Raw genomic sequence first — 24,787 nt, forward strand, 5'->3', positions numbered from 1 at the left:
CTATTAAAAATTAAATACTGCTTTTCAGTAAACAGCTTTTACATTTAAGTAAAACTTTGTCCAGAGTTTAATCGCAAAACTTTGGTTCAAAAAATAAGTCTAAGTTTTATTTAAACCAGTGAAATATTACTTTAAAATAATGGAATTTATTTAAATTTAAAACAAAATATTATTTCATCTGAATTTAAAATTAATAGGCATTGTAGGATCGATTTCTCCATGCTAGGTAAAAACTATACTTATTAGTTAATGTTCAATTCTTTTTACTTAAGAATATAATTATTTAAGCGTCATTTATATCAATTCTTTATTTAGTTAAGTTCAGGTAACGTTAGTGTTGTGTCTCCAGAGAAAACTTCTTTCGTGAATAGACTCATCAGTATCCATGATTAGTTTTAGTGATTGACTCAGACAAATACAATGTGGTTCTTATATCAGAAGTTTTCTTGACAAAGGATTCCAAGTAGATGTGTCTCATTAAGAAGAATGACGATACAAGTTACTTGTGGTTAAGAATACTTTTGTTGGGGGAATGTAACTAATGTGGAAGGGATTCACCCTTGAGGAAGAGATTATTGAGAATACAAGTGTGAATCTAAGTTTCATATTAAATAGAAATGAAAAAGTGAAACATCATATAAGAATGAAGACTCAAAAACTCATTATCTTAAGGTTTTTGGTTAAGAGTGGCGTCAATTATTTATGTAATTGGGCTTAGGTCTCATTAGTATATGTATCTTCACCAAAGACCCCATAACTAAATTTTTAGTTTTAGATCAAATTTATTTAATGGTTAAATATCATGGAAAAAAGTTATTTCTAAACTACAAAAGTGAAATATATTGTATTGTATATGATTGTTTGGTCAATCATAGATGGTCAACTATAGTTAAGGTGGTCAATCATTGAGTTCAACCAGCCACCAAACAAGTCTGTCAATCATGAACCAATGACCTCGATCGAACACTAAACAAGTTGGATAATCATACACCAACTCGGATGGACATCCCACAACCCAGAGCACAAGTCACCAAGACTGGTTGGTTACCAAACAGGTTGGTCAGCAATGCACCTACCTAGATAGTCAATCACCAATTCAGTAAGCAGGACATCAAGCCTGGTCAACCACTAAACAGGTCAGTCGGCCATGCACCAGGTCAGATAAGTCAAACATTAGTTCGGATAGCAAGCCATCAAGCATGGATGACCATCAAGCATATTGTCTCGCCTTGAATTGGACTTATTGGGATGAAGAGTATCAAAATAAATTAACCTAAAAACTTATCAACTTAAGATTAGTGTGTAATTACTTACAATTAAATTATATTTAGACCAACATTAATAAAAAAATGCATCATAAAACCTATAAACAAAGGTTTAAAGTAAGAAAGTAAGAAAGTAGATTACGTGCATTAACTGCTACTTGTCAAATGTTGAACTAACTTTGATATTGAAATATATTTTACAGATATCATCTGATCTATTTGAACGCATAGAAGATAGTTCACTAGATAGCATTTATACTTCAAATAAGACAGAACAACTTATACCGTTAATCATAACTTTATACTTGACACACATATTATATAATGGAGCAATATGCATTTCTACATCAAAACTCAACACACTTTATTAAAGTTAATAATATATTGTTTGTAAATTAATCAAAATTTTCCTAATAATAGCTCTCAATGTTATAGATTTACATAAATTAAAAATAAAACAAATTATAATATATAATACAAATCTTATCTTAAAAGAATTATGTAAAATTATTGAACTAGGTTTAAAATCGAATTCTCACTTATAATAAATAGAAAAATGGAATGTTTACCTGAATAGAAAATTTGGTGGTAAAAAGTTAGTGGTCCTATCCAACAGAAAACCTCTGAAACTGTTGATGCTTATGTTAACGAAGCAAAAGAGGCAAGTTGTGCAGGCATTTATAGTTGGAGCACTGAGATGGAAGAAATGACAGATGAGAAAGAATGGCAATGGGATGAGTAGCATTTGATAATATTTTCACTGAATTGACAAGCCACTTACATGCTACACTTAGTGACCACCCCACCCCAATACATATCCTTCTTTGGATAAATCGCAGAATATTTCTATTACGTTATATGTGATATCTGATAAGACAAACAAAAAACTTTGTGATCATACTTCTCAACAGTCTTTGCCACCATTTTCCTTAAAGTGGCCAAAGTGGATCAGCACTTCACTGTTCAAGATCATACCAATACTTCACCCAGATTATTATGCTTCTGCAACATCGACCCATTTCAATTTCTGTTATCACACTATCAAAGATCATACTTTTCCCTCTCCCCCATCAATTCAAATATATAATTATATAAATATAAATTGTTAAATTTATTGGGAAAAAATTCGTTAGAAAGATACAACACTAATGAAATTTGAGTCAAATCATATAAGGAATTAACATCATTTATATAATATTTCAGTTACTCATCTTTACCAGATGTGAGACTTAGATTCATACTTGAAATTCTAACAATTTTTTTTTCAAACATGAGTCTTTTCCACACTGATATACTCTACTTCCAACGAAAACATTCATATCCAAAACCTTAAGATAATAAATTAACCGATCTTCGTTTTTATATAATACTCTACTTAAGATAATAATAACATTATTCTCTACCCAAAATCGTAAGTCAGTAGGTTAATGAATTTTCATTCTTATATGATACTCTCCTTACTCATTTTTACCAGATGTGAGATTTAGACTAATACTTAAAATTCTAACAATTTTTTCTTCAAAAAGAATCTTTTTCACAATAATATAATTTACTTCCAGAAAAAATATTCATATCCAAAATCTTTAGACAATAAATTTACGAATCTTCAATATTATATAATATTCTATTTTCTCGTTTATATTTAATATAAAATTTTAACTCATGGTTGAAATTCTAGTATAAATTTTATCATTCTAATCAAATTTTAAAAAGCTAATGAAAATCAAAGGGTACTCAAGATCGTACTTCTCAGTCTGCCAATTCCAACAAGTGTGTTGTCAATCAAGTGACACCATTCTGCTTAACACTACCAATACATATTTCTAAGGATAAGAACTTTTGTTTTGCACCAACTAACTCATTTTCAATATTTTTTTTTAAGTTTGGTTTTTAATAACAACCGTTGATACCAATTTTTATACTTTTCCGTTTAAAGTTAACATAAAATGTCGTGAACTATACCAGACAAGTCTTATCATCACCTCAAACAAATCTTTTGTTTTCACATCATCTTTATTCAATGTGATTTTCAATTAACTTTTTTCTCAAAGTATAATCAAATATCATCTCTCCTACATTGCAGTCAAAACATTAATAAATGACTTTTAATTCTAAAAATAACTTTCATTTCTTACATGTTATTATTACCCAAAAGATTCTAGATTTTTATTCATTTCGATAATCTCACCAACTTATATAACTTAATTCAATTCAAATAGATTGATTAAATTTTTTGTGATTTTGTCAAATTTGTTCCAACACATAATCTAATATAAATTCAGTATATCAAAAAACTTTTATTTTGAATTCAGTACATAATTTAGTCCGATCAAAGTTATTCAATAATAGAATAATATAAATATAATTCAACTTCATTTTTGTATTAACTAAATGTATATTTTTAAAATATTAAATTCGTTAATTCTTCAATTATTAAATAATATAGTTTATTTTAACAAAATGTATTCTAAATGTCTTTAAAACTATTTTGAAATTCCAAATTTTAACAAAAACAAAAATAACCCATTTAATCAAATTCAATTTTGGTTAAAGGTGAGTTGAGTTATATTATAAAAAATAAATACACAAAAATGACTCAACCCAGAATCGTAAATCCAATCCTACATGCATATACCTTAAAAGAAATAATTTAGTTACTACGAACAATAAAAACAAACTATTTGTTTAAATATTTATTTTATTAATGGTTAAATATTAATATAAAAATGTCTTACCTTGTGTTTTCGAAAAAAAAATCAATTACACTAAGAAAAATAAAATTTACAATATTTGAATTACTTACATTGAATTCTCTTAATTTATTAAATAGTTTGTTTAAATAGACTAATTAAAATATCTTACATTTTAATTTTTTTAGATTAAATAATTTAATTTTTATTTTAAGTCAAACCTAACCTTATAATTGAGTTTGAGTTAATATAGTTTGACTTTTGATTCAGAACAACTCATATACATTTTAATCTGAGTTGACTCAACTTGATATTCGGTTCGGATCAACTAGGCTTGATATTCAACTCAGTTGACTCGGTTCGATATTCGACTCAAGTTGACTCAGCTCGACATTCAATTCGAGTCGACTTGACTCAACCTTCGAACCTGACTGACTTGACTCGACCTTTGGTTGACTTGGATCGACTTTTAGTCCTGGCCATTCAACTCGAACTTCGACCCTGACCAACTCAGCTTGACTTCTGCATGAACAGTCACGGCTAGACATTCGAATTAGGCTGATGCGACTCAATATTCAGCCTATGTTGGCTCGACTAAACCTTCAACCTAGGAAATCTTAGAACAATCTTTTATTAGGGCCAACTCGGCTTAACCTTCAGCCGGGCCAACTTAGTTCGAACTTTGGCCTAGACTGACTCGACTTGACCTTCGGCCCAAACCAACTCGAATTAGTATTTGGTCAAGGTTGACCGGACTCAAACTTCCACCTAAGCCGACTCAGCTCGACCTTCGATCCAAACCGGCTTAAATCAACATTTTTGCCCAGGTCAACCTGACTCAAACTTCAACCTAGGCTGACTTAGCTTGACATTCAGCCCGACCAACTTGGCTCTACCTACAATTAGAGCCGACTTGACAACCTTTGTCACGAATCGACTCGACTCGACTTTGTTCGGGTCGACTCAGCTTAAAATTCAATATGGGCTGACTTAGCTCAACTCAACCTTCAATCTGTGCCAACTTGGCTCGACCTTCGGCCCAAGTTGATTCGACTTGACCTTTGTGTCAAGTCAACTAGGCACGATCTTCGACTTGGACGGACTTGACTTGATGTTCGATCTCGACCAGCTCAACTCAACCTTCACCCTAGACTCAACTAACTCGACCTTCGAGCAGAATTGACTTCGCTCAACCTTCGACCAGGACTAACATAGTTAGACCTTTAGCTGGGGCTGGCTCGACTCAACATTCGGCCTGGGCTGGATGGGATCGACCTTCAACCTAGACCGACTTAGCTCAACATTTGGTCTGGGACTACTTAGCTTGAACTTTGATCCAGGTCAACTCAATCTGACCTTCAACACCAACTGACTCAGCTTAGCCTTTATTTTTTGCTAAATCAATTTACCTTCAATTTATGTCAAATTGACTCAATCTTCGATTTGTACCAAATCGACACAGACCAACATGATTTAACCTTCAACTCGAGTGACTTTGGTCAACTTTCAATTTAGGTCCAATCAGCTTAACTATTAGCCTAAGCTTAATCGACTTTGACCGAAACTCCACTCAAGTCAGTCTAAGTTTATATTCGAACCGAATTAGTTCGAGTTAGATGTCAAGATTATTTCTCCCGACCTAAAACTTTATCATATTCCATTTAATTTTCTTTTGTGAAAAGTGAAAGAGCTTTGTTGAAAATTAAGGGTGAGACCAAGGTAAACCATGATTAAATGTGATTAATGGTGGTCTAATATAATATTACAATATTAAAGTAAAATTTTAATATTTGTTATTAGTTGAATTTACTTTTTTACAAATGTTTGGTAGATTAATAAAGAACGAGAAAATTAGAGTGCTATGTCAGATGGAGTGTACCTGCCAATAAACCTTTTCTTAAAAATGAGATCATAAATTTTTTGAGTACATATTAATACGATGCAATCAAATAGTCGTTAATTTTGTATACTTCAAAATGATATGTATTACGCTAATACTATAGTTATAATACGCGTGTATATGAAATTATAAGAATGATGTACATAATAAAAAAATCAATTCTTGGATATTATTTGATGGAACGATTTAATTGAAATAAATTTTACGATAGAAAGATATTTGTAAACTAACATCTGCTCGTGAATCATTACGTATAATAAGATTGATGAGTTTTTGTGATAATTAATATAAAAAATAAATCTATAGTGATCTCTTATTATCCAATAAATCTATAAAAAAAATTGCATAGAGGGTAATCAAAATTTCACACTTAATGAAAGTTATTCAATTGCACAAAAAAAAAAATTCTTGTAGAACTTTGAAGTAATAATCTTTGGAAAACAAAATTGGGAGGGATGGGAATAGTAGTACTGTACAAAAACAAAAAACCTTATAAGCACCTTAGTATGGTTCATTGTATAAGCCCAAAAGAGTTGAATGGCTGTACTGCACCCCTATAATTTGAAACTGCACTCCATGGGTGATGAAATGACTAATTTATCCTTATCTTTCTTACTATTTTTTTTCAATTTCTTCCTATACTAGTCGTGTGTAAGTTCGTGAATAAAATTCCATTCTTTACGTATTTTAGAATTTAGCATACAAATTAATATTCCAAAATGTACAATTTATAATATAAAATTATATACTCTGAAACATAAAAATATTACGTAACTCAGAACTGAAACTGAAAGCCCTAAATGATAGGATAAATCTGGAAATTTCAAACTTATGAAAAATGGAGATTGAAATTACGAGAGTACAAGAAGAAATACCCTTTTCATCTCCTTTAATTATTTGAGCATAGTACTACATGGGCCCTTTAACTATTTGAGCATAGGACTACATGGGCCCATGACCTGGCCGACAGAGACTGACCGGATTGATTCTTTGGGCTCATCCTTACTTCGTACCATCATGAAAACTATGAAATCAATCCGTATCTCATAGTTTTGACCTATTCAACTGATTAATTAACGATAGGTTAAGTATAAAGACATTAATGATTTATGATGGTGGAAACAGAGAACAAAAAAGGAATTAATTTAATGATAAAATTTAGTAAATAACTCTTGTTAAGGCTTTCTATGCACATTTAAGCCCAATAATCAAACAAGTCATGGCTTCATTGCCCATCACCCCGATTTTATATTCCGAATTTGGGCTTTGAACTCTGAAGATGCTGTAAATTAAAATAAAAATTAATGTTTATTACGTAGTATTACTTAATTCCATTCTCTTTCTTTTTCTGGTTACTCTACTGCTAAGATATTTTCTCTTTTTATTGTTTAAAATATGGTGAAAAAGCATTCAACATTGTAAATTCTTGAAGAATATAACATTTGAATCTAATTATGACCAAATTACTGTCTTTTCAGTTCTGAAATATAAGGTATTTTAAATTTGCACCTTTTTCATAATCTACTTATGTTGTCATTCATGTTTGAGTTTGTACTGCACCGCATTCACATTCCAAAAATAAAAGGGTTAAAAATAACCCAATTACAAAAGAAAAAAAAAGATTATTAAAAGAAAAAAAAACAACAAAAGGGTTCTGATCTCTTGTATCAAAGGCATACATAAAGCCGATGGAATCAAAACTGAGCCGAGAGTCGAGTCGCTCAAGCCGAGCATTCAAGCCCCAGCTCCATCTTGCACGACCCACTCTCAGCCGAGCCGCTAAAATCCTTCAACTCGATCCGTCTCTTCTTCACTGGAACCACGTGCTGCGCACGTGAAACCGGTTCGAACCCAAGCGTAAGCTCCAAACCAACATCATCGGTTCGTTGCACGATCTTCGGGTTTGAATCCGGTTCATCTCGGAAGAGGATCGAAGTCTCCGCCGTCTCCACCGACACCATGCTCTCGCTCTCCACCGCATTCGCCGCCTCAGACTGGTGGCTCAGCGACGATTCGTGACTTCCAGACCGATTCACCGCCTCTTCGGTCCACTCGCATGTCACCAAACCCGGTTCAGAAGACCCCAATTCGGTTCCCTTGTCACCGTTGTTTTCGTTTGTGGTGGATTTGGGCTTGGCGTTGGCGACGGGACGCCGGACCCTACACCGAGTCTTGACTCGTTGCTGCTGAGTTTCGTTCGACGCGGCCGAGTTCTCGTCTCTTGACACGTGGCGTATGTCGTATGCCTTGAGGGGTGGACCCCGCCCACTAGCCGCCGCTTCAGACGTGATCGGCGTAATCGGTGCGCCTTTCAAGACGTTCTCCACGGCGGCCTGACACAGCTGCCAGCTCCCCGACCACAACAAACCAACTGAACCGTAAATCGGGTTCACTATCCGACCGCATGCCTCGTACAACAACGAACGAAAGATCGCTGCAGATATCAAACAAAACACATCATCAGCTTAGTAAATTCCATGCACACACAAAAAATCAATTTACAAGATCATCGGTGCCGGACTTTGCAAATTGCAAGCTTTTATTTATCCAACACTGATTCTACTCGACGTGTGACTTAGATTTGTTCAAAAGAAAGCTTGGGTAAATGACACAAACCTGGACGAAGATGTTCTGGGCCGGCGTTAACGAGATTCATGAGCCCAGCACGACCGTAGAACTTAGCGAGAAACACAGTAGCATTGGCCTGAGATTCTGGGCTTTTGATCCACTGTAAACAGGGTCTGATGCTGCAATTCTCACTGCAACCTTTTCTCAGAACTCGACATCCATTGCAGCTCATCCGCATTTTCGAAGACCCAATTGAGAATCTTGGAGACAGGAGAATTTGAAGAGTTTTTTTCTTTCTGTAAGAGAGAAAGATGAGATTGTGATCATAGAATTGAGCAAAACGAGGGTATATATTTGTTGGGGGGTTAAGGAGAGAGAAAGAGAGAGAAAGAGAGAGAAAGAGAGAGAAAGAAAGAGTGGATTTTTCAGGTACTGGGTTGTGGGGAACGCAGTTGTTTCAGAAGAATTGTTTTATAGTATTAGCAGTAGTTTATTTAATAATTACAACACCAACACACAAAGGCAAACCATGGTTTCCACGTTCAAAGAGGTTCCAGTTCGAGGAAGTAAACAGCTAGTTTTAGCACGGTACAGTCCCACCCTCACGTGGAACGCGTGCATTCAACTCCCAATCATAAGGACACTCATCCCTTTGTCATTGGGGCGTAGATGACGTGGGATAACCCTTAAATGCCACAGACTCGGAGGTGTCTCGCGCAAATTGCACTGCACGGTTGTCCTAAATTTGTTTCCTTCGAAACTGCCCTTTAAAGGGGTATAATATTACGGAATCTGCCACCGCGATGTGAGATAGAGGAAAAAGAGTGAAAGGGAAAGGAGGGAATGAAGAAAAGCATGCAAATGGGTACAAAAATTGAGGAGAGAAGAGCGAGGCGCGTGTCGATCACGGTCAGGTGACAGAGTGCGGTCGAATCGCCACATATTGTGGAGTGAGGATCCATCCACCAACACACACTCTCTCTCTCTTCGAAGAGCGGTTTTTGAATGAAAATAAAAAAGAGAAAAACGGGAAAAAAGGCTCCTGGTTTTCTGGAATGGGATGGAAAGCGGTTTTATCAAAACCGGACACTGGTTTCCGGTTTTGGTCTTATGACTGTGGGCGCGGTTGATGAAAGAGAAAAGCATTAAAGCCAATGGTTTTGGAGATGAGATGGGCGTGTGGGACGTCTCGTTTGGTTCTAATCCAAAGTTTACCAAAATTAAATCACCAAAACTATCTTATTAAATCAACAAAAATACATTAACCCATTATTATTAAATTGCTCAATTATATTTATTCAAGATGCTCCAACTACTCATAAAACTCATATCAATAAACTATACCTTTGATCATCTAAATTAAGGTTTCAAAAGTTAGTCCTACAATTTAGATAAATTAAATTTAACTATTTAAAGTGATTTCAACATCTCGCTTTCATTGTCGCCTTTTCATTTTAAGGTATATTTCTACGTTTTGTTACTAGATGAAATTTTACTCATTTAAGTTATTGCTAAAGAATAATTTATTTCACATATACATCGACTGAATTCTATGGGAATGATCAAAGAATAATTGTGTTTCAAATACGTCAAAAATACGAAGATGAAAGTCATTTTGGAATTTCTTCTTATTTATTTATCAACATTTATTGACTACTTTTAAAAATATATACACTTTTAAAAGTAAAAAATCATTTTATCAAAATAATAATAAAAATCAAATTACATATAAAATAATATTAGAGAAATATAATATCATAGTTCAATAATACTTAAAATACAAATGACACAGTTTATAATTTTTTAATATTTAAAATATGCAAATATATATATATATATATATATATACACTTATTTTTTTAGTTTTTTTTTAAATAGTTATTTTTTTATAAAATACTATGTACTTAAACGATCAAAATAAAAAGTAAGAAGAATGTTTAATTAGCTCTTTTTTATGATGTTTATATACTATAAAATGTGTGTTAGGTAGATCAATAATAGTCTTAATGTGTGTCCTAACTTGTTTGTAAAGTTAAGAAAAGACTCTCTTAATCTATTTTAATCAAAGAACAAATTACCAATGTCGATTTAGGCACGCATTTAGTCAATTTCAAATAGATAAAATGTAAAAACTAATAATGAAATTATTAGATTAAAACTTAAAATGATTATGTTTGTTAAATATAGTAGAAATCATGTATGAGATTAATCCTTATTATGTTAAATATACATGTAGAGATTAATCTATGTTGTGTTAAATATACATAAAAGATAAAGATAATATATATATATATATATATATATATATATATATATAACACTCTCCTTTAAGCTAATGCATACAAATTGTAGGTATCAAGTTTGTTACTAATATAATCAATAAATAATTAATAAAAATATATGTTTTAGCACTCGAATGACACCAAATTATTAATGATTTACAAAGACGAAATAATAACCTAAAAGACTATCCTTAGACAATATATCTCGAGATTACGTCATATAAGTCTCTTATTACAAATCTGCGTTGAAGAATGCATTGTTAACATTCAATGGATAATCGTTGTTAAAGAGTCACAATTACTATAAATAAACTAACAAAAAGTCATCTTTCTTACGGAGGAAAAAACATATGGACGAGTCAAATGCACTGATGACATAATAGAGGTCATAAGAGGTAGTAGAAAGAGAAAACATAACGACCTTAACGCTTTAAATAGCTGCCTGAGGGGAGAGGAGATGTGCGATCATGCACGATGGACCTAAAAGAGGAAAATGAGTGACATCGACGCTCTGAATTGCTATTTGAGAGGAGACAAAACGTGCTACTATGTACAACAACATAGAGAACATATCCACAACTTCGAAAGGCGTAGGGAGCACGTAACAACTCTCATGAAGGCATCCTTAAAGACATAGTGGTCACCTAGTTGAGATGATCAAAATTATGAGGTTGTCAATTGAAAACTGGAACTTCGGAGACGACAACAGTAGTAAACGACGTTGCTGGCAGCGATGGTAGAGGGTGTCAACTTTGACAGTGACGGGTGTAGTGGTAGAGACAACAACAATTTATATATAAAAGAAACCTACTTTGATACCATGTTAACATATAGTAAAAACTACAAATGAAATTAATCTCTCTTATGATAATATATATAGGTACTTTATTTATAATAAAATAAATATGGATCAAACCCAAAATATAAATAAAAAATTATAACAGATTAACTAAAAATAAAAGATAAAAATAATATATTTAACAAGGTTAATATAAGATAAAATTATGTTTCATTTGTGTATTAATCAATTAAGGTACTTTCGCGGTTTATTAATACATGTGCTGAGTTTGTTTTTTATAAATGTATATTAATTTATTAAGAGATTAACATAACCAATTAATTCTGTCAATTTTCATTTTCCTTTAAAATATTGTATATTGTTTCATTTCTTTGAAATACTTTGATATTTATAAAACAAAAAGAACAAGTACGAAGCCTTTCAATAAAAAATCAAAGATTAAAAGTTTTGAAGTTTTTCCTTATTGGTTATTAATGGATATTGTAAATTTTTCACAAATCAGGTTTTTTTTTCATTGTATTTTCTTTCTAATGCTTTCTTTTGTATTATTTTCACCTGGTGGTGATAAGTTAGAGTAATTATGTGTAATAATACCATTTAGGGTAATTATGTGTAATAATACCATTGTTTGCAAAACTTGAAAGGTTTTTTCAAGTTCTTATGTATATCTAAAATGTGGATTATATAGATGAATCTTATATTTCTAACTCTTGATATTTTTAGTGGAAATTCAACTCAGATTGTTGATAATTTGATATAGATTGATATAAAATCAAGCCAATATAAAATCATTTTGTGTTTTGTGTTTTTTCTATTAAAACCTATATCTTAATGATTGATTAGGTCCTTATTCAGCATCATTCATCTATCTTAATTGATTAAAGTAATTTTGTTTAAAATCGTTTTGAAAGATTAAAAAGAATCAAATTTTGATAAAAAACAATTCACCTTCTTCTTTCTAAAGTCGTTTTTAAGTTTGGTTTGAGTTTTTTTTTTCTTTTTTTTTCCTGGAGTTGATTTTATGTTAAATTTTACATATTTAGGATATATTATGTGAGGTTTTGGGAACAAATATGAATAATATGTTTAATATTTTTATCACAGTATATTTTATAAACATGTTTACTCTTCGAGTGAGATTAATGAAGTTGTTAAACTTAAATTTAGTTAAACAAGTTTTAAAATAAGAAAAGCTAGATGTAACTTAATTCACTATGTGTTTATGTGACTTGATTATAGTGTTTTGCTAAATTCTTAAGTTTGCTTTGAATTATGAGAGTCGAACAAGTTTAATTACTGCGAAAATTGTAAACGTTTGATTATGATTCAATAAATTATATATTTATGCAATTAAGCATTGCAAACAAACAATAGTGACTAATCATTATATAAAAATTATTTGGTTTAAAATAACATTAATATTTATTAGCGTTGGATTCATAAATAGGCGTCGCAATCCCCAAAATTTATTAGTTTTGGTACAAAAGAATAATTTTTTTCTTTTAATAATAAAAAAAAGTATTAGTAATAGCTTTTTTTATAGATTCAAGTTAACTTTATTATTCTTGAGAAAAATAGAAAATATAAAAAAACAGAAGCAAGTTGCATGAACATGCAACTCAAAGTCGATTTGTATACGGCATGTGTAGTCCAGGCTTCTAATTCTATAGTCAAAGATTCACTTATATTACATTGTGATATTGTCTACTCTTTTGTTCGTATATAACACATTTTAAAAATACAATTAAACCTGTATTTACTGTAATGATTTGAGTGGGTCTTAATTGACAAGTTTAATGTATGATGGTCATTAGCAAAAATATCTTCTTAATAGTATTGAAAATATCTTCTCTATAATGTAGTTGAATGCAAAAAGAATATGAGATAAGGACGAAAAGAAAAATAAAAAAAAGTTGGGGCCAAAACAATAAATTCAAACCCATAATTAGTTGGAAAAGTAGGACAGCTACAGCTTCCAGATTTTGAGGAAAATCGACGGTACAACCTAGCAAAACTTTCTACTTTTTTTATATATATTATTTATTTTTCATAGGTTTCTCTTTTATTTTTCTGTTCACCCTCTAAAAAAATTATTGAAAAAACTTTAGTGAGAATAATGAGATAATTAGCAACATTATCAATACATTTTAAAATTATATCTTTAAGTTAAAAGGACAAATTAAGAAAGAAAGTAAAAATGCCTTTTTAACGAATAGTTTCTTAGTTATAAAGCATCACATTTGCAAAGCTTCCTTGTATAAAGCAGATAATTAGATTAATTATTTGACTTCGTTAAATATAGAAAATATATCAAATAAAAAAAACATTCTTAACATTAGGGAAATTTAATTTATTTGCATTTACAGAAAACCATTTTCTAATTTTACATTAACTAAATGAAAATCACATGACACATATATCCCGTCAAGGATCAAATGAGTCTTTTCCATTTTATCGTAAATATAAAACAAAATAAAACATAAAAATGTGCTGAACTCCCTCTTTATTTCATTTTCATTAGTTATTTTATTGGTATGATTAACAACAACATGTTTTACTTAATATATATAAAAAAAAAGTGATAAGGTGGCAAATTTTGAAAGGAAGGACACGTGTCGGCAAGGAGGCGCAATGGAATGAAGCATTGATAATGATTTAATTAATGATTTAATTAAGAGAGCGCGTGGGTTTAGCAATTACTAAGTATATTAGGTTGGAATGTCAGAATTGCGGCCTTTGAAAAATGTCTGCCAATTTACTTGGAATCTCATCCTCTTTCTCTCTCCACTTTAGCTCCTGGTTTTTGGGAACCATCTTTTAATTTAATTTACTTAATTAATTATTGATTATTGTTGCTAACAGTGGTTTTCTCAAAAACCAATGACTGGTTTCTGGTTTGGATTCAGTCTATGGGCGATTCTGCCCTGGACAAAGGGTTTCTGTGGTTCCCACCAAACTCTATTTTCAATCTATGTTCATTGAATTTAATGCTTCATTAATTGGAAAACCTTCATCATTAATCATCATTATTTAATCTTAACCACAATTGTTTAGTGGATTGGATTTGGTCACCACCATATCCACTTCAACTCCTATCTTCTCTCAACTTTTTCGATCTTGCTAAATGCTTAAATCCTCCATCTATTTTTTGCATAAGGTCAAACGTTTTCTGTTTTCCTTTCTTATTTCTCAACTTCATTTAATTTCGTATTAGTCCATTATCATGCTTAAGCTTTTTAATTATCATAGTCAGCCTTTTAATATAAGTGTATAAAATATATCATATCGTTTTTCAATTGTTATCGTGTTTAGGAGATGACATATGAAGTTAAAAAATATGATTAATTTTTTATTTATATATTTGTGACTTTTCAAGTTGTTAGAGTGTTTAATGTTGTATTATTATTTTTAATTTGAATTATAGTTTTTTTTTTCAGTCAGTCATGCAAGTAAGTAACTGTTTTAATTAGTATTCTTCGACAAGACTAGATGTATTTTTATGGTTTTGATTTAAACCTTGTGAGACTAACTAATGTTCCATATTTAGTTGCACGTTAACTTATCCTTTAAAAAAATAATTTGTGGAATTAAACAACATCTGAGTAAATTTATTTTATTACAGTTTAAAAAGTTAATTAAATTACCGTTTTTTAAGTTATTTAAAAATCAAGATAGATAAGTAATATTATTGTTAAAAGTTCAAGATGAGTTTAAAATCTTATATTGAATAAAAATAATTAAGATGAATAATATATAAGTATAAATATTCATAAATTTATTGAATTAAGATTTTGAGTAGTAAATGATATTCTAATATTTTATATAGACTTGTTTAAATTTCATGACTCGTTTGCTATTATATTAAGGTATTTATTCTAAAAAAAAACTCAATAGTACCAAAGTTGAATGTTCATCTTGAAATCAACTCGTAAAATTATAATGTTTTACAAATCTTTCATTTTAGAAAAAAAGCATCTCATTATAAAAATTCCTTTTAAAAAATATTAAATGAATAACAAATAAAAAATTTAAAATAAAGTTTCTTAACTGGAATCTTTCATACTTTTTACGGGTGACCTTTTATAAATGTACCTATTTAATACAATTGGCTATAACTCAATATGACACTAAAAAAATGATATTTGTGACAATTAAAATTATAAATTTTAATGGTTAAAAACCATCAAATTTCACGAAGCAAAAAAGTGAACTTGCAGAGTGAGTATGTGAATTGTTTTATAAGATTAATTGTGGAAATTATAATGAGAATTTACAATTACCGAATGGTTATGGTTTTAAGAGGTGGAAAAAATGTTAAAACTATGAAATGAAACGATTTAGATTAAGATGTTCTCTCCATTGCTTGGATATGGTTATTCCGAAGAAATGTCATATAATAATTTTAGTGTTTATTAATATCTAACTTATAATAGTTCAATTAAGAATGTAAATAAGATAATTTTAAATGTTAAAAAGTTATGTTCTCATAAAAAATAATGAAAGTAGTTTTCCTTCTAGTTTTTATTTTTTGTTTATAAAATAAAAAACACATTAAACAAATATAAGACTCGATTTTTCATTTTAAATCTTAAATAGATAAAAATAGAAAGCTTAAAAATAGAGTTTGTTAACTAAATTCTACAATGCCTTTACCTGTGATCTTTTTCTGATCGAATGTATATAGGTAGATGATATCTTAATAACATAATAGATAATATTATTAATAGAAGGTAATCAGCTGAATTTTTACTTATATTTACAATCATCAAAACTTTCGAGATACAGTACAGTATTTTTAAACTTTATTAGATCATATATAAGTCTAAAAAAAATATGATGTTAAGGTAATTTAAGACAACATGTAAATTTACATATTATTTAATTACTTAAATTATATGATTTCAAAATTTATTTAATTAGTAAGAAATGGAAAGTTTTCAATATTTAAAATTTTGAAAAGTTTTCCTATTATGAGTTATTTTAAATTAAAATTAATTATTTATGATTGTCTGTCAACTATAGTTTAAGTGGTCAATTTTAGTCAAACACTCGGATTGTTCAACCACAAACCAATCTAAATAAGTTAACTCATAGCTTAGAAGAGCAAACCAATAAGATACACCAGTCCAATGTATATCTCATAGTCGGAAACACAAACCATTGAGACCAATTGGTCACCAAAATGATTAACCGGTCACATACTAGCACGACGAGCAAGACACTGAGCACGACCAATCACTAAACAAACCTATTTGCCATGTACTAGTTCAAAGAATAGGCTATCGAGCCTCGATGATTACCAACCAAGTCGTTCAACCTTCAATTGGACTGATCTAGATGGACCATACCAAAATAGATTAACATAAAACTAATCAACTTAAGAGTAAAGTATAATTACTCATGATTGGATTGTAATTAAGCCAATGTTAATCAAAAGCCAACCACGAAACCTATACAAAAATGTTAGAGTTGAGGAGGTAGGTTAAGTGCATTAACTATTATCTGTCATAGATACTCCCCGACCAGTTTGGGCAAATGAAATATCGCTTTTTGAATAACATTTAGACTTCAGACATCCCAATGCAACCTGAACTGTTGACCTTGATCTCCTTCTTGGTGAAGAAAATCCTTTTTTTTTTGTTTAATAACATCTTTTTATGCTTAATAACACTCTCATGTTGCTCATCAACATTAAGACCATATTGAGCTTCTTCAGCTCCACTATGATGACTTCTCCTACGAGGAGATGTCATATAGAGTCTTTTAGCTTCACACTGTGCAAAGTAAAAACACTTCGTATTATTACATTTTTGTAACAAACAATTCAAACAAACATTAAAAACAATATGAATAACAAATAACTAAATCCAGAGAATAAATAAATAAAAACAATATCGCATAAAATAAATAAAATTAAAAAGAAAAACTAATAAAATCATAAAGTAAATTAAAAAAAATATTTATATACACGCTGAATTTTTACATTTCATACTTTTCTTAACTAGATTTTAGATATCTTTCTTAACCGAATTTTCCAAATCTAGTACCTTCCACCAATCCGAAACATTCTCTGTACTAGATTTCAAAACCCAATACTTACTTAATCGGATTTTGAACTTTTGTCTAACACGATTTCAAAATCCAATACCTAAAGTTGCAGTCCAATTTTCGTTTCCAATTCAACTCCAAAGTTCCATCTTCCATCAAATATCATATAAAATTTTCATCAAAATATTATCTCCAAATAATGAATAAAAGAGTTAAATAAAAATGGATTTACTTGGTTATTTGGAGTGAGCTTGCCGAGAAAAAGAAAGAGAAAGAAGATGTTGGAGCAAGTAGTGTCTGGGGAGAGTGAGTTGCCATGAAAGTGAAAGAGGGAAAATTTTTGATGGGAAAATGGTGAAAAGTGAGAGAAATTAGGAGATGGTTGTTCGGTCGTTGGGGGGTGGAAATGAGTGTTGTGAGAAAGTAAATTATAAGAGAGAGGTTTTAAAAATATTTGGGGTGCAGAAAGAAATCTCCCCGTTACATTTAATGATGGCCCAGCCTCATGATGGGCTAACCATCCTATTTCTAAAATTTACTTTTTTATAATAGCAATATCAGACTCTTTACTTTAATATTTGTATTTTATTTACTATTTATTTCAATTGATTTATTCTATTTTTCTTGCAACAAAAGATTTAATCTACAATTTTATAATTTTAATTTAAGGTGATTGAGATATTTTGTTAATTTCTATAAAAGTTAGTTTGTTTTTATATTTTTAAAAGTGAGCGATTGATGCATTTTGTGGCAACTCGCTAAGATTGGATTCAGCTATTTTAGCTTTACATTAAAATGGTCTAGCCAGTGTAATTTATGAAGAGATCAAATAGACCCAAATATAAGAATAATTTATCATTGCACTTTTATTTTTATCTGTTATAATGAGTCGACTCTTTATAAGACTCCACCAACGGCTATCAAAAGTGTATTATTAAAATTACAATTAAATTTAAATAAATATAATCTTTTAATAATCGATAAAATAAATTATTATCTTAAAACCAAAATTAAACTATTTAATTATTTTTTAAGAGTTTTAATAAGAACACGTTAGCTTGAACGTTCCATGATTTTGGCCCAAAGTATTTTAATAATTTTCAAGTATTAAAATCATCTTCTTCTTTTTTACTCTAACTCTTATTTACTGATTAATGAAAATATAAAAATTATCGATAAGAGTGGACAAATTAACAATAAAAAAATAAAAATATTTAAGTAAAAATAATAAAAGAAAGACTTTTATCACTATGTCTCCCGCGTTCCATTGTCATCTTTATCTCAACATTTTATAAATTTTATTTATCAGAATAAATGACAGTGCATTACATGGTAATTTTATTGCTGTTCATTTTCTTAATATTTTGCTTTATCAATTAAATAAACTATTATAAAATTTAGAAAGACAAGAACACTAAAATAGACATTGAAAATTTGACTAAATGGTTAATATTTTATAATTATTATTGTCTATATTTTATTTATTATTATTATTATTTTCTAAATAACACTAACGTGAAGAAAATAGCGTGGAAAGAGAGTGGTAAGCAAATCAGGAACCCTAACTTGAAGTTGGAAGAGGAAGAAGAAGAAAAAATGTCTGGTGTGAAGAGAGCACTGAGGCAGTTTACGTTCGGGAGCGGCAAGACCGCCGGCCGCAACTCGTCGGGGCGCATAACGTCGTTTCACAGAGGCGGCGGAGCTAAGCGGCTGCAACGAACCGTAGATCTCAAAAGGAACACCACTTCTTCCCTGGGTGTCGTCGAACGGATCGAGTACGATCCTAACCGTTCTTCCGACATCGCACTCGTTCGCTGGCTACAAGGCGTCCACCACCGCCCACGTGGCGCCGGCGCCGGCGTCGGCGCTGCGGCCTGCTCGTCCAAGGTCCTAGCCCTCAATCCCGCCGTCACTAACAGTGACAGCATTCGTGGCGTGTTCGCGCTCAATTCGATGTTGCCGCGCGTTGGAACTTCCACTAGAGAGGTTTTCCTGTCTGCGTTCTCGTCCAAGGCCAAGGGACGGGATACGAAATCGGAATTGGAATCGGTTTCTTCGATCGGATTGCCGCGGATGGCGGTTGCCGCCTCGAGAGCTCCGTTCTTCGCGCCACGCGGGAAAGGGGAGGATACGTTGGAGGTTCGGAATTGGAGAAGGAATAGCGACGCTTGGGCGCATAGGAACAAGCGTAGAGTGGCGGTCTCGTGGCAGAGCATCGCGCGTTGAGTTGATGCTATTTTGAATTGTAAAAACTAAACTTCTGGCTCTCTGCCTTTAATTTTGTGTTTGGCTGTTGAATTGTTGGTTGGGATTGTGCTTCTCTGAATGTTGAGGCGTAAGGCTTGAATTGGTGAGTAGTGTTCAGTTTGTTTGCTCTTGCCCTGATTGGTATCGCAAGTGAAAGCGAGAGAGGGATAGGAACGGAATGGTTAGTTTTGTTTTTCTGAACTGGAAATAATCAGTATCTTTGAACAGAAATTAAGACCAGTAGCTGCAATTTTATTGCTGTACGTAATATTATGAAATTTGAAGTGCAGAACAGATGGCTGTGTCATTTCCATTCGATTCTCATGTTTTGAGTGAATGCTGTTGGAGAAAAACTTGCTTCCCATTTGGGAGTAGAGACAAGTCAACCATGCTTGTGGCACTTCCCCTAGTTTGTGAGTTAATATTTTAGCTGGAGAAATCTTTAGCCTTTTCTCCTTTTCAATTTAAGTTCACCCTCATCCCTTTGCCTTCCATTGTAAAATATTCTGAGAGGTGGTGGGGGTTTGTTACTTATCGGTTCCGGGCTCTGGAACTTTTGAGGATTGCACCTAACACTGTTTTTTTCTCAGGTATAAATTATATATAAATTATATATATATAAAATTTTATAGGAGTTTAGGTGTGCATCTTTTACAAAAAATTTAATTTTTTTTAATGATTCTATGAAGCCTCTCTCATCCACTTAGGAATTTAACTGAAATTTCGTAATATGCCTATTGGAACGAGGAACCAAAAGAAATAAATTGTGCTGCAGAACTTGTTTTTGTGACTGAAATTTCATATTCTGTTCTTTGGATTATTTTAAAACCTTGGTTGAAAATGTTTTCTGATTATGATTCACTTTATTCTTATGTCTCATTCCTATGTTCATGGTAAGGGTGCATTGTGGCGGGTGTTGTCACCATGGGAATATTGGAAATTATCCTATAATTCTTTTAATTATTTTTGTTGGATTGAATTTATGATTACTAGGTTAAATATAGCTAATAGTTAGGATGTACCTCTTTCAAACTTGATCCACTTCAAAAGACACACTTGATGCAACTCACAACAATCTTTCCATCAAATTTGTGACCTTCTCTTTAATATTAATTGTTAGCTTGAATATTTGTCACTAGGCCAAAAGTTATAAGTAATAGTTAGGGTATAAGTTTGTCTAAGGATAATTGATGCAACTTACAACAATCTCTTTATTGACAATTGTTCCACTAAAAATTGAATTTGTGACCTTATCTCCAATATCACAATTGTTGAATTGAGTGTTCGCCATTGAGTTAAAAATTATAGTTAATATTGGAACGCAATTTTTTCTACTTAAAAGCATAAAAGAACTTAAGAGTCATTATTTGATTGTAACTTGATCTACTTATATTCCCCTTTGATAATTGATGCATCATCTAGTAATTTCATTCCCTTCCAACTTGTTTTCTTGACATATTTTGGATTTTAAAGTATTCCCATGAATATTTAATTCTTAGCCTACATGTTTTTAATTTACCCAGGTAAAACCATTTTCGTTGTTGTATTCCTGGAGATGCCATTGTTGGAATTCTAATTATATATTTTGGATAAAATGCCCACCTTAACTCTTAAGACCTATTTCTGTACCAAAAAGATAAGTGCAAAATTGAATATATGGATCATGTTTCTATCCTGCTTGAGGAAATAATGGGAAATCAAATGCTGCAGCTACTACCGGCTGCTGCTACTACCTGCTGTTAACGTCCAGATGCCACTGCTCTAATATTAAAAGTTTATTTTGGGTGAATAAATTGTTGATAAATATAGCCAAAAAAAGGTTCAGTTGTTGTGTGTTGCTAGCTGAACAAATAATTATTTTCTCTTCATCGAGTTACTATGGCATGTACTGAACTTTTTAAGAAAATTAAATGTGGTGATATTTTGGTAGAGAGAAATTGTTGTTAAAAGAGGGTTAGGCAATTGATGTAACCAGCAAGGTAACCTGTTCAGGTGGCTTATCAGACTGCTTGATTCCCAGGAACTGGAGTGGACTGGCTTTAAATTGGATTGCACTGGTAGGAAAGGAAAAAGGAGAAAAACCCCTCCAGAAAATTTCTTCCGTTATTTATAATTAACCAAGCAGTCAAGCTTAACCTGATAATTCTAATTACAATTAATCTTAATCTGAGAGCCAGCCTTTTGCATTGTTTCATCTCGTTTAACTTGCATATAGTGTTCTGGCATTTACCGCAGGTAATATATCTGGTCTGCTAATTAACTTTTAGATTCTCATGTAAATGATTTATATTTTCAGTGTATCTTAATGATAGATTGACTATATTGTCTGTTCAGAGTCACATTATGTCACAGATTTGCTTCAATTAACCTTGTAGTAAGAAGTACACTGTGCCAATGTTTTATGCAATTCCAGTGTTTATTCTTTTGGATGCAACGCCTATTTGCAAGTAGCGTTATTTATCTCTTATCAGAGTCTAATTCCTAGGCTTTATGGCGAGTACAGGTTTCGTAAATTTTAATGTGATCTGAAATACTAGACGAAAATTGTATTTAGAAATCGAATTAGTTAGCAAAGTAATTAAAGATTAAGTTATAATCTAAATTCAAAATATCTACAAACTGTGATCTGCTATTTTTAAAGATTAATTTAATAACTAGTTGAGAAATCTATTCAATAATAATAACATAATTTCGACACTAACAATTCTAATTTCCAAATGAGCTTATATAAAGGCTGATTTTATTTTTTCTCTAAATATCTGTGTAATGATCATCCTCAAATCTTCTTTTTTATTCTTAATTTTTTACATTCTTAAATTCATGTATGATAGTCTTATTTTTTTTCCCCTTTGGTTAGGTCTTATCATTTTGCTTAAGAACGATATATTATTATTAAAAAGGACCAATTTTGACTATATTTTTTTATTGATGTCGATGGTAGTTTTTTTATTTATTTAAATAGTCAGGCTATATTTAATTTTTTATTGGCCATTGTTATTTTTCACTTGATATTATTAGTAATCTCAATTTTTTTTAAATGTGAAATAGCTTTTTCAATTGATGCCTATGGTGATTATTTTCTTATTGGCTACTTCACTGAATATTTTATTTTTATTATAGACATCGATGTTATTCTTTGTGATAGTTTGTTAGAGTTTTTTCTCTCTCTCAAATGTTAACAATGATACTTTTCGTCAATATTAACTAGATTACTTTTTACCAATGCAAATATGGAAATTTTCAAATTACATTCATAAAATGAAAAATAAATTCCAATTATCAGCATCGTAAAAATAACTATCATCCATGACAATCTAAATAATTGTAATTAATATCAACAAAAAGTAATTCTAATTGTTCTCAACCAAAGTTATTTTTTATCAATATCCGTTGAAATAATCTTAAAGAACTTTAATTGAAAAATTAAAAAAAGTAATCAAAATAACATTAATTGAAAAATAACATTAATATTTTTTTAATATTTGCATACTTGTATTCATTTTATAGTAATTGAAATACTTTATCAAAATAGAAAAAAAAATTCAGTCAATTTAAATTATCTTATTAATTAAATTGTTCATTAATTAATTTAATTGATCTAGGTAATTATAAGCTATGCATTATATATTTAAATTTAATCACTCTTCAATTTGATAAACGATAGATGTTGATATTTAATATAGGACATCTAAATAGTAATTTATGATTTTTAACAAGCCATTTGGCCATGTTTTAAAGAAACCAAAAAGATGTATACTTGTCATTTGAAGTCAAGATTAAATTCGAAGGACCAATTTAAATAAAATAAGTTTCCATGATTTAAAGTATTTGAAATAAAATTAAATAGAACATAATCATTCTATCAATTGCATTTATTTGGTTTTTCCTTGAGAGTATCGAATTATTCTTTTTTCCATTTTATAACTAGATTGAAGGAAACAATAATAACTTTTTTCCATTCTAATTTACAACATATTTTTTCTATACGTTAATTTCATAAACAGCATCGAAATCGAAATCCACGCTCATCATTTTCATAATCAAGAACACAAAAATTATTTTAAAGTTTGCAGAAGGATAAAAGTATAAATATTTTTTTATATATTTAAAATTGTACGATTGTATTAAATTATCTTGGATAATTTAAAATAATATTCTTTTAGAATAGTTATCCACATTTGTGTTTCTAGTATTATATTTTTCATAATAACATTATTCATCTTCACACACCGTCTAATAATTAGATGTTCTTGATTGGATTTGCATGGAAAAGTTCTAGAAAAAAAAATTATTACTTTTAATCCAGTTTCACAGATAAATTTAAGTTTTTTAATTGAATTTTTATTAAACTTTTACTTTACTAAAAATATTTATATTTTTCAATTAAATTCTGCGATTTAATATGTTTTATAAATTAGAAGAGTGAGTATTATTTTATCTTTTCATATGTTAGATAAAGACTTCCGTCTCATTATTAAATATGGATTTATGAAGTTGAGAGAAAGTAAGCACATGGATTTAGAAAGATTTAAAGATGAAATTTATATTGATTATTTTAAGAAATTTAAAAATAAAGCGAAAAGATTTAAATGTAAAATGTATAAATATGTAATTTAGAAAATTAGGTTGATGATTAATTTTAAATAAAAATTAGTAATTCTTTCATTGGATTATTATTATTGTTATCCATCCTTTATATTTTTTTTCTAAATCAATTCAAGTTTACTACAAATTAAAAAATTAATAAATTACCAACGTAATATCTTAAAGGAAAAATATATTTTGACATAGATTTTTATACAACATTTTAACATAGCACGTGTATATTTTTTTATTGGTGCATTATTTATTTGTTATCCTAAACCAATAAAAAAAAGAAAATACTACTTTGTCCTAAATAGTTTTGAAGTTATAAAATTATATAAGTTTAAATTAGTGATAAAAAAATACAAATGATTAAATGAATGAGATAAATATTATTTTTTCGA

The 24,787-nt window shown here is 30.3% G+C and overlaps 2 protein-coding genes across 3 annotated transcripts; one reads left to right on the forward strand and one right to left on the reverse strand.

The window, feature by feature from the left end:
- Positions 1–7,341: 7,341 nt before the first annotated feature.
- On the reverse strand, positions 7,342–8,865 carry LOC124848304 (LOB domain-containing protein 41-like). The gene is made up of 2 exons (XM_047325953.2): positions 8,472–8,865; positions 7,342–8,289 (listed from the first exon to the last, which is right to left on the reverse strand). The coding sequence occupies exons 1-2, from the start codon at positions 8,659–8,661 to the stop codon at positions 7,577–7,579; spliced, it is 903 nt and encodes a 300-aa protein (XP_047181909.1). The 5' UTR covers positions 8,662–8,865; the 3' UTR covers positions 7,342–7,576.
- Positions 8,866–19,069: 10,204 nt separating this feature from the next.
- On the forward strand, positions 19,070–20,433 carry LOC124848305 (Nucleic acid-binding, OB-fold-like protein). 2 transcript variants are annotated; one of them, XM_088111548.1, is made up of 2 exons: positions 19,070–19,980; positions 20,090–20,433. In XM_088111548.1, the coding sequence occupies exon 1, from the start codon at positions 19,149–19,151 to the stop codon at positions 19,776–19,778; it is 630 nt and encodes a 209-aa protein (XP_087967674.1). In that variant the 5' UTR covers positions 19,070–19,148; the 3' UTR covers positions 19,779–19,980; positions 20,090–20,433. The 2 variants fall into 2 exon arrangements, with proteins under 2 accessions (XP_087967674.1, XP_047181910.2); XM_047325954.2 differs by having other exon boundaries at positions 20,095–20,433.
- Positions 20,434–24,787: the final 4,354 nt, after the last annotated feature.

This window comes from Vigna umbellata, chromosome 4, assembly GCF_029865625.1.
Source record: "Vigna umbellata cultivar VRB3 chromosome 4, Vumbellata_1.0, whole genome shotgun sequence".
Taxonomy (NCBI): Eukaryota; Viridiplantae; Streptophyta; class Magnoliopsida; order Fabales; family Fabaceae; genus Vigna; species Vigna umbellata.

Bases quoted from the DNA above. Each gene is read 5' to 3' on its own strand.
- LOC124848304 (XM_047325953.2), bottom strand. From the start codon at position 8,661: ATGCGGATGAGCTGCAATGGATGTCGAGTTCTGAGAAAAGGTTGCAGT. The intron at 8,290-8,471 runs GTTTGTGTCATT...TGATATCTGCAG, and splicing joins CCCAGAACATCTTCGTCCAG to CGATCTTTCGTTCGTTGTTG.
- LOC124848305 (XM_088111548.1), top strand. From the start codon at position 19,149: ATGTCTGGTGTGAAGAGAGCACTGAGGCAGTTTACGTTCGGGAGCGGC.